This window comes from Bos javanicus, chromosome 16 (assembly GCF_032452875.1).
Source record: "Bos javanicus breed banteng chromosome 16, ARS-OSU_banteng_1.0, whole genome shotgun sequence".
In the NCBI taxonomy this organism is placed as follows: Eukaryota; Metazoa; Chordata; class Mammalia; order Artiodactyla; family Bovidae; genus Bos; species Bos javanicus.
The window spans coordinates 51729537-51744179 of NC_083883.1; the positions used below are offsets into that span (position 1 = coordinate 51729537).

The window sequence follows — 14643 nt, forward strand, 5'->3', positions numbered from 1 at the left end:
AGCCCCCAACCACAGAACAAGCTCAGGGCATGGGCACCAGACTCCCCAGGGACATCTGAGGTTGGATCTAACTGGACTTCTCCCCTCACCCCCGATCAGCTGGAAAAGCTCTGAACAGTCCTGTTTCCACCTGTCTCAGGTGTGGGCAGGTGAAGTGGTTACCTGGCGGCTCTCTGGCCCAGAGGACCATGGCCCCCTCTGACAACTAACCCCTCGGGCAGAGCAGTTGCAGCAGCCTTAGCTCCCACTGGAAACCCGGTGTGAGCAAGCTGGTCCAGGCCCCAGGAAGCTGAGGGTGAGGATGTGGGGGTCCCTGGGTCACTGTAACTTTCTGCCTTCCTGGGGGAGCTCCTGAGTCCCCCATGACGCCAGGCAAGAGGCTGAACCCAGCCCCATCCCCACCTGCAGAGGGAGAAGCCAGAGGCAGGGCCAGGGTGCCTCTCTCTAAACCCTCACCCCAACCCTACCCCAGTAGGTGTAGAGACCTGGGGAGACCCTGCTCTGGATCTGAAGGAGCCAGAGAGGCCTGGTGTTGAGGGGCAGGAGTGTTGGGCCTGGGTAGGGGGCCGCTAACCCCTAGCTTCAGGCTCCGGTTGAGGTCTTGCTATCCAGTGCTGACACAGAATTCTGCGGGATGACCAGGAAGTGGTGAGGGGGGTGGAAGTAGGATGCTCCATGGGCGGGTGCATGGAGAGCAAGGACTCAGTGAGTGCTGGAGACCACCTCGTCCCTCCCCTGTGTCCTCAGGTGAGAGCAGCACCTGGAAGGGGCTGCGAGGGGACCAGGGTCCACAGGACAGTGGCCAAGGACCCCTCCCTCTCGCTGCTCAGAGCTGTGCTCCCTGCACGTGAGGCGCTCCTGCTTCACATCCAGTCAGGTCAGGCAGGCTTGGCTAGGGGCCCCCTGGCCCTGAGAGGCATCCGGACCGACAGGGGCGGCTCCCGGTCTCTGGCCCATGCTGAAGACAGGAGTGGGGGAAGGTGTGTGCCCTTCCTTCCCAGGGTAGTAAGGTCCGCCCGCTGCATCCGGTGGGCTTGTGGAGGGTTCTTCCCTTTGTGCATTCCTGCTCTCTTCTCGGAGATCCAGAGGGCTGCCCCAGGGCCCTATCTGCGAGAAGCCGAGGGAAAAATTAGAGTGGTCCACTCTGTAGCTGCCTCTTTGGTGCAGAATGAATAGTTTTCAGATGAGGAAGCCTCTTCTCGCTGGCGCCCCTCCCAGGTCGGCGCAGTCCACCTCTCAAGGAGCAGAAGCCTGGGGTCGGGGGATGGGGGGGGCGTTTCCATCCTCACCCCTTCCAAGTTAGGGCATGTGGGACCCTTTCTTTGCCGGTCACCACCGTGGGTCTGGGATGAGGCGGCGTGAAGCCGCGCGCGCTCCAGACCTCTGGTTCTCCCTACCCAGAGTCACACCGCGTTCTCGCCGGGCATGGCCAAGGAGAGTCGCGGAGCTGCCCCCGTGGGCCACGACTCGAGACCCCAGTCTGCCAAAGCCACGGAAAAGCCCTAGAAAGGCCTGGCAGGGCGGGAAGTGGCAGGGCTCCGAAGGGCGCTCATACGGCGAGAGGCCAACAGGCACAACGGCCTCGGCGCAGCTGGCCACAGCCGGCCCCCGCCCCACTCGCGCAGCCGCCCCCTCTCCTGCGAGATCCGATCTCCGGGTGGCTGCGGCCCAGCGAGGGTTAAGGGGGGCGGGACGTGGGGCGGCCCCGCCTCCGCCGCCGCGCCGGTCCGAGCGCGCACGGGGCGCGGGGGCGGGTCGGAGCGGGCGGCGGCGGAGGGCGCGGCGCGCTGGGCGAGCGCGGGGAGCGGTGGCGCGGCCCGCGTGACCCACCGCCCGCGCCCGTGCGCCCGCGAGCCCGCGCCCCGCCGCCGCCCGGCCCAGCCGCAGGATGCGCGCCCCGCCGCTGTTGCTGCTGCTGGCCGCCTGCGCGCCGCCGCCCTGCGCCACGGCCGCCCCGACGCCGCCGGGCTGGGAGCCGGCGGCCGACGCGCCCTGGTGTCCCTACAAGGTGCTGCCCGAGGGCCCCGAGGCGGGAGGCGGGCGCCTGTGCTTTCGCAGCCCCGCGCGCGGCTTCCGCTGCCAGGCGCCTGGCTGCGCAGCGCACGCCTCGGCCGGCCGCTCACTGCGCGCCAGCGTCCTGCGCAACCGCAGCGTGTTGCTGCAGTGGCGCCTGGGGCCAGCCGAGGCGCGCCGCGTGCGCGCCTTCGCGCTTAACTGCTCGTGGCGTGGCGCCTACACGCGCTTCCCATGCGAACGCGTGCTGCTCGGCGCCTCCTGCCGCGACTACCTGCTGCCCGATGTGCACGACGGCGTGCGCTATCGCCTTTGCCTGCAGCCACTGCCGCTGCGAGCCGAGCCGGCAGGCGCCCCGGAACCCGCCGCACCCGCCGAGTGTGTGGAGTTCGCCGCCGAGCCTGCCGGCATGCGGGAGATCGTGGTGGCCATGACGGCGGTGGGTGGTTCCATCTGCGTTATGCTCGTGGTCATCTGCCTGCTCGTGGCCTACATCACCGAGAACCTCATGCACCCGGCCTTCGGGCGCCCGGGCCTACGCAGGCAGCCCTGAAGCGCGAGGCACCTGCCCGCCCGGGCTCTACCTGCCCGACTAGGGCGCAGGAGGCCCCGAGCCCTCGGCCCGCTCTCCCCTCGTCGCTCCTGCTCCCTCTTTAGGACCTCCACACAGGGCCTTCTGGAGATGGATGGGGCACCGGCCCTTACCAGGGCCTGGAGTCACCGGACGACCTTCCCAGCCGAGCAGCTGACTCCCAGATTCCAGTTCGGGACTGGCCCTTGGGCCTGAGGAGAGGTGCCAGCCCTGTCCAGGGCTCTCCTCGCTCTCCAGAGGCCTTTGGCGGCGCCGTGAGACCACAGAGCCCCTTTTCAGAAGAGCCATCGGCAGCCCCTGGCCGTCACCCTGCGCCTCCAGCCCGTGCCGAGTTGGAAAAAAGCCAGGCTATCGTCATGGCTTGGTCACTGTGTACTTGACCAACTCAAGGGCCCTCGAGCCTGTCCCCTCCCCAGTGGGCAGCCCCAGTGGGTTTAGGTAGCTTCGTGCCTTAGTATCTCGGGCCCATTGCGGGAGCCAGCCACCCGTCCAGTACTGTCGGAAAAGATCTGTGGCCCCCGATGCTGGCAGCTTGTGTGTGCTTCTGGCTAAAGCCCCCTGGGGACCCTCCCTTCAAGCTTTGCAGGAGTGATTGGCCTGGGGAAGCAGGGTCCCGCGGCATTTCCTCGTTTGAGCATCCGACAGGCTGGAAGCCACGGCTTAGCTCAGCAGGCGGCCCAGTGTTCAGCTGTTGTATCCAGGGTGAGTGTCCCTGACCTTGGGGGGAAGCTGGTGCTTTGCCTGGGCTGGGTTCCTTCCCTTTCCTTTTGCGTTTCTGGAGAGGACTTTCCTCGGTGACGGGGCAGGTGGCTGGGAAGATGGGACTGGTCTGAAAGAACAGTGTTGTATGCAGAGGGCACAGGACAGATGCCAACCTTGCCCGGCTGGACCTGCCACTGTGGTCTGGATCCCAAGCCTCAACCACAGCATGACGGACAGTACCGTCCACCCCCTCCTAGAGCTGCTGGAGATGCTGCTGCCTGCCGGGCCCCTCCACCCTCTCACCATGGACTGAAGACCGGCCTTGCCCCTCTGTGGGCACCAACCACATGACAACGCTGGGCTCTGAGTGAGCCCCTGACTCTGGCCGTTCTGGACCTGGCACTTCTGGAGTCACTGTGGCTAACTCCTCCCCGCTCACCCCAGCAGCCACCAGTGACCCCCACACCAGCAGCCTGGCTGGTGCCCCCGAAATGCCCACTCCCTACCTCTCTGTCCTTGCTCTGCCCACCCCTGGTGTGGCACTGGTCAGGTGTGAGCCTGGTACCAGTGTCTAAATGTCCATCATTCTTAGACCAAAACCACTGTTTTGTGTACTTATTTGTGACAGGGGAGAGAAGGGGTAGGGTGAAAGTTGAGCCCCTTTTCCTGGCTCCTCAGGCATCAGTCAGTCCAGTGGTTGGCCCTGAACCCTTTGCCAGGTCACCTGGGGTCAGCACAGGCCAGGGGCACAGGCATGCTGCCCTTGCAGTTTGTGTCAGAGGAACAGGCGGCATGTCCCTGGCTGGCCTTTCCACCCAGGGAGCTGGGGAAAGCGTCTTCTCCCTGCCTGCTCTGTTGGGTGGGGGCAGGGCGGCACTGCTGTGGTTAGAAAAAGCCCAGTCTCAGGGATGATCTACTCAAGAGCTAAGACAAGCTGCAATTAGACACCTCCAGGAGAGCCCCCTCCCTGGCCTGGGTCTCCCCACGTGGTGCTGGAGCTGGGGTAGGGGGCACAGGTCGCAAGCAGGGCTCCTCTGGCCCTTCCCCACCCCACCCTGGGCCTCCCCCACCTAGGCTAGGGTGTCCTTGAGATTCTGCAGCTGGCGGTGACCCTTCTGAGCAAACAGCTGTGGGCGGGCCAGGCTCTAAGGAGTGACTCATCCCTGCCACCAGGGGGTGGGGGTGCAGTGCAGTGTCTAGACAGCCCTGGGAGTAGGAGGGGTTTTACTTCATCCTGGCTTCCTGGGGGCCTTCTGCATCCCTCTGCCACCTGTGAGGGCGCTCAGGTATCTTCCACAGGCGGGCAGTCCAGCCTCCAGCTCCTGTGTGCAGCCGGTTTCAGAGCTGGGGCCACCATGAAGTTGTTGGGAGGTCTGCCCTGGACCCTTCCTTCGCCCTGCACCCAATCTGGTCTGTGGCCCTGATTGAATTCATGTCAGGTAGAGCCTCAGGCCTGTCCTCCCAGCTGATTCTTCAGACTGGTCAGCCCTGACCTGCAGGCTTCTGCTTCAGAGATGACTTTGCAGGGCTCTGTTCAGGGGCTTCTTAGAGGCCCAGTGCCCAGCCCAGCACAGTGGTGGGGGAGCACAGGCTCTGGAAACAGCCTGGAGCTGGTGTTCAGGAAGAGCACTTCTGAAGCCTTGCCATCTCCGAAGCTGCGCCTTTCCCCAGTGGCCCCTCGGTCCTCCCCAGGGGGTGCAAGGGACACTCAGGCTTCTGCCCTACCGAGTCCCCAGTCCTCCATCCCCACCATGTCCTGGAGGAGCCTCCCTCTCCTTTCCCCCTGCCCTCTCTGACTCATGCAAGGCTGGTGGGGGCACACGAGTCTTCCCTGTGCCCTGGAGGTAGGGTCCTGATGGCTGTTCCTTGGTCAGGACTTCACCCTCCTCACTGGTGCCTGAAGGCAATTTGCCTAAGCTTGTGATTTTTCTGCTGTGGGGCAGAAAGAACTGTTCTGCTTCTGAAACACTGAAGGGTTGCCTGGCTGTAGGCCTGGCCTGGCCTTTAAAGAGCCACACACAGCCATCAGCGCCTCTGTCTCACCTGTGAAGTGGAAACAGTCATAGGAGCAGTCTCAGAGGCCTGTTTGGAGGCTTATGTGAGGTCAGCCACGCAGAGAAGAGTTAAGTGTCTGTGCTGTTACTGTCCATGCCATGACTGGACATGCGTCTGGGCCGAGATCCCCAGGGCTGCATGCATAGCCTGATTCTGCTCAGAATTCTGGGGTCCTTGAGATTCCGCTACCAAATGCACGCCCTCTGGTGCCCAGACCTGCCCCACAGCTTGTGTTCCACACTCAGCCAGCAGGAGGGATCAACAGTCGTTTTGTGAACACGTGCCCAATGCCCTGTGTGGCTGGCTCTGAGGCCCCGACAATGACACCTGTAGGCTAGATGCTTGCTTGCTTGCCTGCCTGCCTGCTCAGGCCCCTCCCCATGGCCCCCAGGCAGCTGCTTGCGCTGTTGGTCCACTGGATATTCTGGCCTCTGCTCTCTTAGGAGAAACTGGTTTCATCTGTGCTGGCCTGTGAGGACCTCATATACCTGGGGGCTGATGAGCTAGGGGACACAAAAATGTGCAGACAGGATTGGGTGCAGTGGACAAAACATCCCTCCACAGGGGCAGGGTGTGGGGCCAGCGTTTCCCTGAGATCTCAGGATCAGTGGTCTGGGCTGTTGGATTTGGTCCAGAGGGACAGCCAGGGAGCCACTGGAGACCGGGGGGATGTGCAGTTTGGCCACTTCAGCTTAGAGAGTCCTGGACGCTGACAGCTAGAGCCTCCTTCAGCCTCGCTGCAGCTTTTTGGGGACTGGGAATGTGTCCTCACTGAGCCAGCTGAGAGAGAAGGTAGCAGCCCCCTTCCAGGGAGGCGTCAGGCTGCACCTGACCTGAAGGCACGAGCCCAGGGGCCACGGGCAGTCTTCTTTCAAGGCCCCAGATTTCCCTCTCCTTTAGAGATGCACCTCAGACGGTAAAGCATCTGCCTACAATGTGAGACCTGGGTTCAATCCCTGGGTCGAGAAGATTCCCTGGAGAAGTAAATGGCAACCCACTCCAGTACTCTTGCCTGGAAAATCCCACGGACAGAGGAGCCTGGTAGGCTACAGTCCATGGGGTTGCAGAGTCGGACACGACTGAGCGACTTCACTTTCACTTTCATTTTAGAGATGCTACCTCATTTCTACCTTGTATTGGCTGTCTTTTCAAATCTTCATTTTTTTCCAGTGGTCTGGAAATGTCCCCTTCATTTCTGATGCAGGGTGTTTTTTCAAAACTATCCTTTTCCTGTTTGGCTTACAATGAAACATTTGGTTTAAATGTCTGTTTTTTGGGCATGTCTTTCTGGTTTGTCTTCTCTATCTATAGGGATGTCAGCATGCTGCTTCTTTTTCCTTTTTTAAAAAATATTCGGCTGCGCTGGGTCTTAGTTTTCGCATGTGGAATCTTTAGTTACAGTATGTGATATCTAGTTCCCTGACCAGGGATTAAACTCAGGCCCCCTTGCACTGGGAATGCAGTCTTAGCCACTGGACCACCAGGGAAGCCCCTCTTATTTTCTTATGAGTCTGGATGTGAGTCAGTCACTGCTTTGTCCTTTTGGTCACATATAACAGAGCCAGGTTTCCCTCACTCTTAGGTGGGGAGTGGGCGGGCTGGGATGGTGTCTATAACATCCCAGCTCTGCTGTTAGCCATGTGTTAATTACATGGCCTCACACATCTGGAACCTGCCTTTCTCTTCCTCCCCAACTTTTATATGCACTCTCCTTCCTTTGCCCCGGTGTCTCTGTTCTGCTCAATTAGGATTCCAGTCTGGCAAATTCTCCCCATGCCTATTCCCTTCCCTCCTGGAAACCACTCTGATCTTGTGCTGCTCATTTTTTTTTTTTTTTAAACTCTACACCCTGAGATTTATCCATGCTGCAGAATGCACAAATATTTCATTTCTGTTCATTATGTGCAATTTCTAGTGTGTGTCCCTCAGGCTGACTTGTCCTCACCCCTGGAGGAACACGGGTGGCTGCCATGCTGATCACTGTGTCACCATGAAAACCCTTGTCCATACTCCTCAGGGACCTGTGTGAGGATTTTTCTAGGTGAGAGAACGTGGATCTTAGGGGTGTGCTTACCTAATTTCACCATTATCAGCTTGTTTTTAATGGCTAAAGCAGTGCAGAGAGGTTGTGACTTACTGATGTCTCACAAGTGCTCTGCACCACTGTGTTCTATCTCATGCTCATCTGTCAGTGCCACAGCAGGAACTGGATTTGAGTCTGTTCTGCTCACTGGAGAGGCTGCCGACCACTTCCCAGTCCTATTGGCTGTTTGAGTCTCCCCTCAGATGAACTGCTCATTCACGTTCTTGTACAACTTTCCATCACTATGGCTTTTCCCCCTTGGTTTTCAAGAGCTCTGCAAATACCCAGTTCTGCCCAATGGGACTTTCTGAAATTGTGAAGATGTGCTTTATCTGTGCTGTCTTAGTGTCCTGGGGCTGCCCCAACAAAATCTCAAACTGGGTGTCTCAGAACAGGAATTTGTCCTCTCACAGTTCTGGAGGCTAGAGACCTGAAACCTTTTGTGAGTCTCACTGTACTATTGAGAGAGACCAATACTACTACTCACTGTATTATTGCTCACCTTAATCCGTTATAATTTGATTGCATCTGCAAAGACCCTTTTTAAAAAAATGTTATTTTTTGTTGTGTTGGGTTTTTGTTGCTGTATGTGGGCTTTCTTTAGTCGTGGCGAGCAGGGCTAGGTCCATGGGCTTCTCATTGCAATGGCTTCTCTGGTTGCAGAGCAGGGGCTCTAGGGCGCTCCAGCTTCACTAGCAGTAACCCACAGGCTTAGCTGTCCTTTGGCATACGGAATCTCCCCAGATCAGGGATTAAACCCATGTCCCCTGCATTGGCACGTGGATTTTTAACCACTAGATGGTTAAACCCATTTGGACACCAGGGAAATCCAAAGACCCCTATTTTCAAATAAGGGCACATCCACAGATAACAGGAGTTAGGGCATCAACTTATTCTTTTGAGGAACACAATTCAATCACAGTGGTCACTAGTCAGTAGTAAGTCACTAATAAGTCATTGTGGATACTGTGGTTAGTGTAACTGAGAAATTGCATTGTAAGTTTTAATTAAGTGTTAAGTTTAAATATCCATATATGTTTATGTACTGAACAGCATAGTTCTAGATACATACCCTTGACCATTTAGCTGTCACAAATATTTTCTCCTATACTGTTAACATTGTCAGTAGTGTCCTTTGTTGAAAACATAACCTTAATTTTGATGACATCAGACCTTTTTCCCCTGTAAGTTGTATGTATTTTTTTGGTCTTAAGCAATTCTTGCATACCCAAAGAATACGTAAGTGGTCCCCATAAAATATTTCTTTCAACTGGCTTTATGACTTTACTTTTTTTATGTCTTTAGTTGCCTAGAGGGCATCTTTGTATATGGTGTGAGGTAGGGATCCAACATTTTATATCAGTACCCCAATCTGGTCTGCAGAAACAATCTATCCTTTTCTAGTATGTGGATAGCCCCACATCACATACCACATCCCGGCACATGCATGGGTCTCTTTACAGGCATTGATCTGATTATCTTTTCCTATTGTCATCCTCTATTAGTCTTACCATTATGATCTTAACATCTGTAGGATGAGTTTCCACATTTCACTCTCTTTAAAATGGATGTAGTGAGACTTATGATTCCTACTTATGATTCTGGAAAAGGTCAGTTTTCATTCCAATCCCAAAGAAAGGCAATGCCAAAGAATGCTCAAACTACCGCACAATTGCATTCATCTCACATGCTAGTAAAGTAATGCTCAAAATTCTCCAAGCCAGGCTTCAGCAATATGTGAACTGTGAACTTCCTAATGTTCAAGCTGGTTTTACAAAAGGCAGAGGAACCAGAGATCAAATTGCCAACATCCACTGGATCATGGAAAAAGCAAGAGAGTTCCAGAAAAACATCTATTTCTGCTTTATTGACTATGCCAAAGCCTTTGACTATGTGGATCACAATAAACAATGAAAGAGATGGGAATACCAGAACACCTGATCTGCCTCCTGAGAAATTTGTATGCAGATCAGGAAGCAACAGTTAGAACTGGACATGGAACAACAGACTGGTTCCAAATAGGAAAAGGAGTTCGTCAAGGCTGTATATTGTCACCCTGTTTATTTAACTTATATGCAGAGTACACCATGAGAAACGCTGGACTGGAAGAAACACAAGCTGGAATTAAGATTGTCAGGAGAAATAGCAATAACCTCAGATATGCAGATGACACCACCCTTATGGCAGAAAGTGAAGAGGAACTAAAAAGCCTCTTGATGAAAGTGAAAGTGGAGAGTGAAAAAGTTGGCTTAAAGCTCAACATTCAGAAAACGAAGATCATGGCATCCGGTCCCACCACTTCATGGGAAATAGATGGGGAAACAGTGGAAACAGTGTCAGACTTTATTTTTCTGGGCTCCAAAATCACTATAGATGGTGACTGCAGCCATGAAATTAAAAGACGCTTACTCCTTGGAAAGTTATGACCCACCTAGATAGCATATTCAAAAGCAGAGACATTACTTTGCCAACAAAGGTTCGTCTAGTCAAGGCTATGGTTTTTCCTGTGGTCATGTATGGATGTGAGAGTTGGACTGTGAAGAAGGCTGAGTGCCGAAGAATTGATGCTTTTGAACTGTGGTGTTGGAGAAGACTCTTAAGAGTCCCTTGGACTGCAAGGAGATCCAACCAGTCCATTCTGAAGGAGATCAGCCCTGGGATTTCTTTGGAAGGAATGATGCTGAAGCTGAAACTCCAGTACTTTGGCCACCTCATGTGAAGAGTTGACTCATTGGAAAAGACTCTGATGCTGGGAGGGATTGGGGGCAGGAGGAGAAGGGGACGACAGAGGATGAGATGGCTGGATGGCATCACTGACTCGATGGATGTGAGTCTCAGTGAACTCTGGGAGTTGGTGATGGACGGGGAGGCCTGGCGTGCTGCGGTTCATGGGGTCGAAAAGAGTCGGACACGACTGAGCGACTGATCTGATCTGATGATTCCGGCCAAAATGAAGTAACAGGGATCAGAATTACTCTTTCACCTGAAGCAACTAAAAAACCATACAAAATATGTGAAACAACAGTTCTAAATACATTGGCTGCAATGAAGGGCCATGACCCCTAATGAGAAAGGAAAGAGATGAACTGTGAAAGAGAGTTCTGTGACTGTTCCAGCTTACTGTCTGGAGGACTTTCAGGATGCAGAGCACAGAGGAGAGACTCAGGCAGAGTCAAGTACTGTCCTGACTTGAGTGGACGGCTCTGGGAGGCCAAGGTGGCTGGAGACTGAGGGGCAGAAATTGGAAGGAAGAGGACGTGAAGATCTGTAGCTTAGGACTGACTAGTGTGTGTGAGGGAATCACTGGGCCAAGAAAGGTAGCAACAAATGGAATCAGAGGCCAAATTCCTGAGTTCAAGCAGGGCCAGGAGCAGTGTCGCTAACAACTAGCCAGAGTGCCAACCCACCCACTGGGGACACTGATTCCATGTAGATCAGTTGCTGGAGGCTGCCCCATAGCTCACTGATATTCTGTTCATTTTTTCTGTTTCATTTATACTTTCTATCGGTATATCTTCTATTTAATACCCTTCTCTTCTTTAATCTCTAATCTACCATTAATCCCATCAGTATATTTTTCATAGCAGATATTTTAGTGCAATCTATAAAAGAACAAATTGATAAATTATACTTTATTGAACTTAACTTTTGACTTTGAAACATACTGATCAGAGAACAAGACAGACTGCAAGGAGAAAACATCTATAAATCACATATCTGGAAAATATATATACACACTTAACTGGGGATCCCCAAGTAGATTAGTGTGAAGAATCTGCCTGCAATGCAGGAGACACAAGAAACCCTGGTTCAGTCCCTGGGTTGGGAAGGTCCCCTGGAGAAGGGCATGGCAACCCACTCCAGTATTCTTGCCTGGAGAATCCTGTGGACAGAGGAGCCTGGCGGGCTACAGTCCATAGGGCTGCAAAGAGTTGGACATAACTAAAGCGACTGAGCACACAGCACAACTTAATTACAACACAGTGTTAAATGCACAAATGATTTGGACACCTCATCAAAGATGACATAGCAACAGCAAATAAGCACCTGAAACTATGCTTCATTTCATTAGTAATTAGGTAAATATACATTAAAAACACATTGAGATACCATGAGACATCAGCTATTAAAAACATTTAAAACTGAAAAGATTAATCACATCAAATGCTGGCAAGGATGTGGAGAAACTGGAACACTGCTTGTGGAATGTAAAATAGTACATCCGCTTTGCCAACAATTTGGCAGCAGTTCCTTAAGAAGTTAAACACACATTTGAACATGTGATCTAATCATCCTGTGCTCAAGCATTAACTGAAGAGATATGAAAGAATATGTCCATATGAAGTTTCATTCTTGGATGTTCACAGCAGCCTTAACTGTAGTAGCTAGAAGCTGGAAACAACCCAAGTGTCCATCAAGAGGTGAATGGATAAATGAAATGGGGAACACCCATACACTGGAATACTTCTCAGCAACAGAAATGAACCAACTATTTATATGTGCAAGATTATTGGTGAATCTCAAAATGAATATGCTGAGTGACAGAAATCAGACTGCCACCCACAAAAAAAAAAAAGACAGCACATACTCTATGATTCCATTTATGTAAAATTCTAGAAAATACAAACTAATCTATACAACAGGAAACAGCTCAGTGGTCACCTGATGAGATGGGGGGCAGGTGGAGGGGAGCCCAAGGAGGAATTACAAAGAGGTATAAGCAATTGTTGAGGGTGATACATGTTACCATTGTATTTGTTTTTTGACATACAGGACCTTCCCCCACCAGGGACAGAACCTATGTCCCCTGTTGTGGAAGCAGAATCTTAACCAATGGACTGCCAGTGAAGCCTGTTGTTACTACTGGCGCATGGATGTACACATGTCCGAACTCTCAAACTCTACCCTCTAAATGTCTAGTTATATGTCATTAAATTGTCTTATTTATCCATCTCAGGTTGTTCTATATTCTCCAGCTCTTGAGGAATTAATTATCCTGCTTGATGAATATGCAAGTTACCTTGTGGGAGCTCACCCTGCTTTCAGTCTTTTATTGGTAATACTTGCTCATGGACTGTTCTTTGTCCCGTGTGACCCTGGTGATGGATATGTCCTAAGGGAACATTGGGTCCTGTTTATACTGGAGCCCTGGGGATTCCAATGGTCCAAGACTAAGTATATTTTTTATTTCAGCTTGGGGTTCCCATGCCACGAACGTATAAAATTAAACCTCAAAGAGATGCTGGTAGCCTAAGCACAGACAGTGCACAGAGCGCTCTGTCACCCACCTGGGCACCTTCCCCCTCAGGTATCTGCTAGATGAGCAATTGGTGAGTGTCTCCAGAGGAATGATATTTCTAAATACACTGGGCATACGCAACACAGCCATCTTGGCTGAAAAAGGAGGCCCTAACCCTTTTGAGCTCAGAGTCTGTGAAAGCAGTGGGAAAGAGATGCACAGAGTGCTAAAAACTGTACAGAGCCTTAAGAGCAAGTTGAGGGTGCTACTGGGAGCATAGAAAGGCCAGGGGGAGAAGACATGACGAGGGTGAGCTTTCCTGAAGCCCGTGACATCTGTCTGCAACTCTTAGGGCCTGGACTAAGACCTGAGGTATGAAGTTGCCTTATGCAGAGGTAAAAAAGGTAACGGACAAGCAGTTTTCAGCTGGTAGTCCCCTAAGTTCTAAACAGGAAGCTGGGAAATGTGAGGTAGGTGAGCTCAGTACTGCACTGGGATGGTCAGACCATAATGTCTTTGAATTACATTGGGAAAGCACATGGGGGGGGGGTGTTGTTTTCAAAATGTAAACAGCACTATTATTTGTGGTGGGTGTAAGAGAAATACATGTTCAACATAAACTACAAAGTCAAGGGTGCTTTATTCAAAGTACCCATAACCCTACTGCCCCCGTTCTCACTGCCTCAGTGCTCTGTCCTCCTAGACTTATGCTATACGTACATTTAAATACATAGAGAGCAGAGGAGCCCTCCTTCCTCCTGATTCGTCCCTCACACCCCCCGCCCCCCAACCCAGTCTTTCCAAGTAAATGATTCCTTGTTGCAGTCATGCACTGTTCCTCCCCCACACTATGCTCAAGGGTCCTTAAATACTCTAAGGGTCTGATTCTCAGCCTTTTCTTCCGTGAAAACATCAGTAGTAACAGGACACTGGAACATCAGTAAGGGTGGTCACTCACTGCCCTGGTTTCTGTTTCTCCCTCTCCAACAGCAAGACTATCTTCTACTGGTGCCCATGGTCACACTTAGTCTACAGAGATATAAAATGCGGCCCCCTCCCCACACGCTGTTTCAAGCACCCTGTTCTACCTCTGTTTGGCTCCAGTGGCATTTTTCCCACCGGGATCCCCAATTCAGAACACACAGTACCTTTTCACTGCTGCCACCCCTTCACATCCTCCTTTCTCATCACTTCTGGATCCATAGTGGAACATCGCCATTCCCTGCCCCCTCCCTTTTTTGCGCCTCCATTGCAAAACATCAACTCAGTGGCCACTCCAAGCGGCTGGAGGACAATAAAACCGAGTTGACTAGTTTCACCGCCATATCATGACCCCAAACCTCTGGTCCGCACTGAGTGCGTGCTCAGTCATCTCCGACTCTTGGCGATCCCATGGACTGTTGCCCTCCAGGTTCCGCTGTCCGTCGAATTTTTCCAGGCAAGAATACTGGAAGGGGTTGCCATTTCCTACTCCAGGGTACATTCCCCACCCAGGGATCGAGCCCGCCTCTCCTGCATTGGCAGGCAGATTCTTTACGACTGTGCCAGTGCCTCCAAACAAACCCAAGGATTTAAGTCAATTTGCTCTCCCAACCCAGGAGGTCTCCTCACACCTCCTACGTCTCGTTTCTAATTGTCTTTGCAAATACTTTCACAACTGCACTTAAATGTCAAACTCTGCAGGGTTTTCAGAGGGCACCCACGCGCTAGTGTTTGCGAGAGGCTAGTAAGACGCTGGGGCAGTCATCCAAGAAGGGGCGCGGGGCTCGGCCTAGAGCTGTGGAGGCACGGCGGCTCGGGCGGTAGATGTGAAAACAATCCGGGCCGACTTCACGCTAAGGACGGAAGCCGGAAGAGACCAGCAACCTTCAACATACGTCCCAGGTACCGCGGCGCCTCGTACGTCACTCCCGGCGACGGCGAGGACGGGCGTGACGTCACTTTCGCCGGCGCGACGCC

The 14643-nt window shown here is 52.9% G+C and overlaps 1 protein-coding gene across 2 annotated transcripts; it reads left to right on the forward strand.

Moving 5' to 3' along the window:
* The first annotated feature begins 1765 nt into the window (after window positions 1-1765).
* FNDC10 (fibronectin type III domain containing 10) lies at window positions 1766-8720 on the forward strand. Of its 2 annotated transcripts, none has more exons than XM_061383099.1 (2): window positions 1766-3307; window positions 3459-8720. In XM_061383099.1, exon 1 carries the CDS (start codon window positions 1889-1891, stop codon window positions 2564-2566), a length of 678 nt encoding a protein of 225 aa, XP_061239083.1. In that variant the 5' UTR covers window positions 1766-1888; the 3' UTR covers window positions 2567-3307; window positions 3459-8720. The 2 variants fall into 2 exon arrangements, with proteins under 2 accessions (XP_061239083.1, XP_061239084.1); XM_061383100.1 differs by having other exon boundaries at window positions 3565-8720.
* Window positions 8721-14643: the final 5923 nt, after the last annotated feature.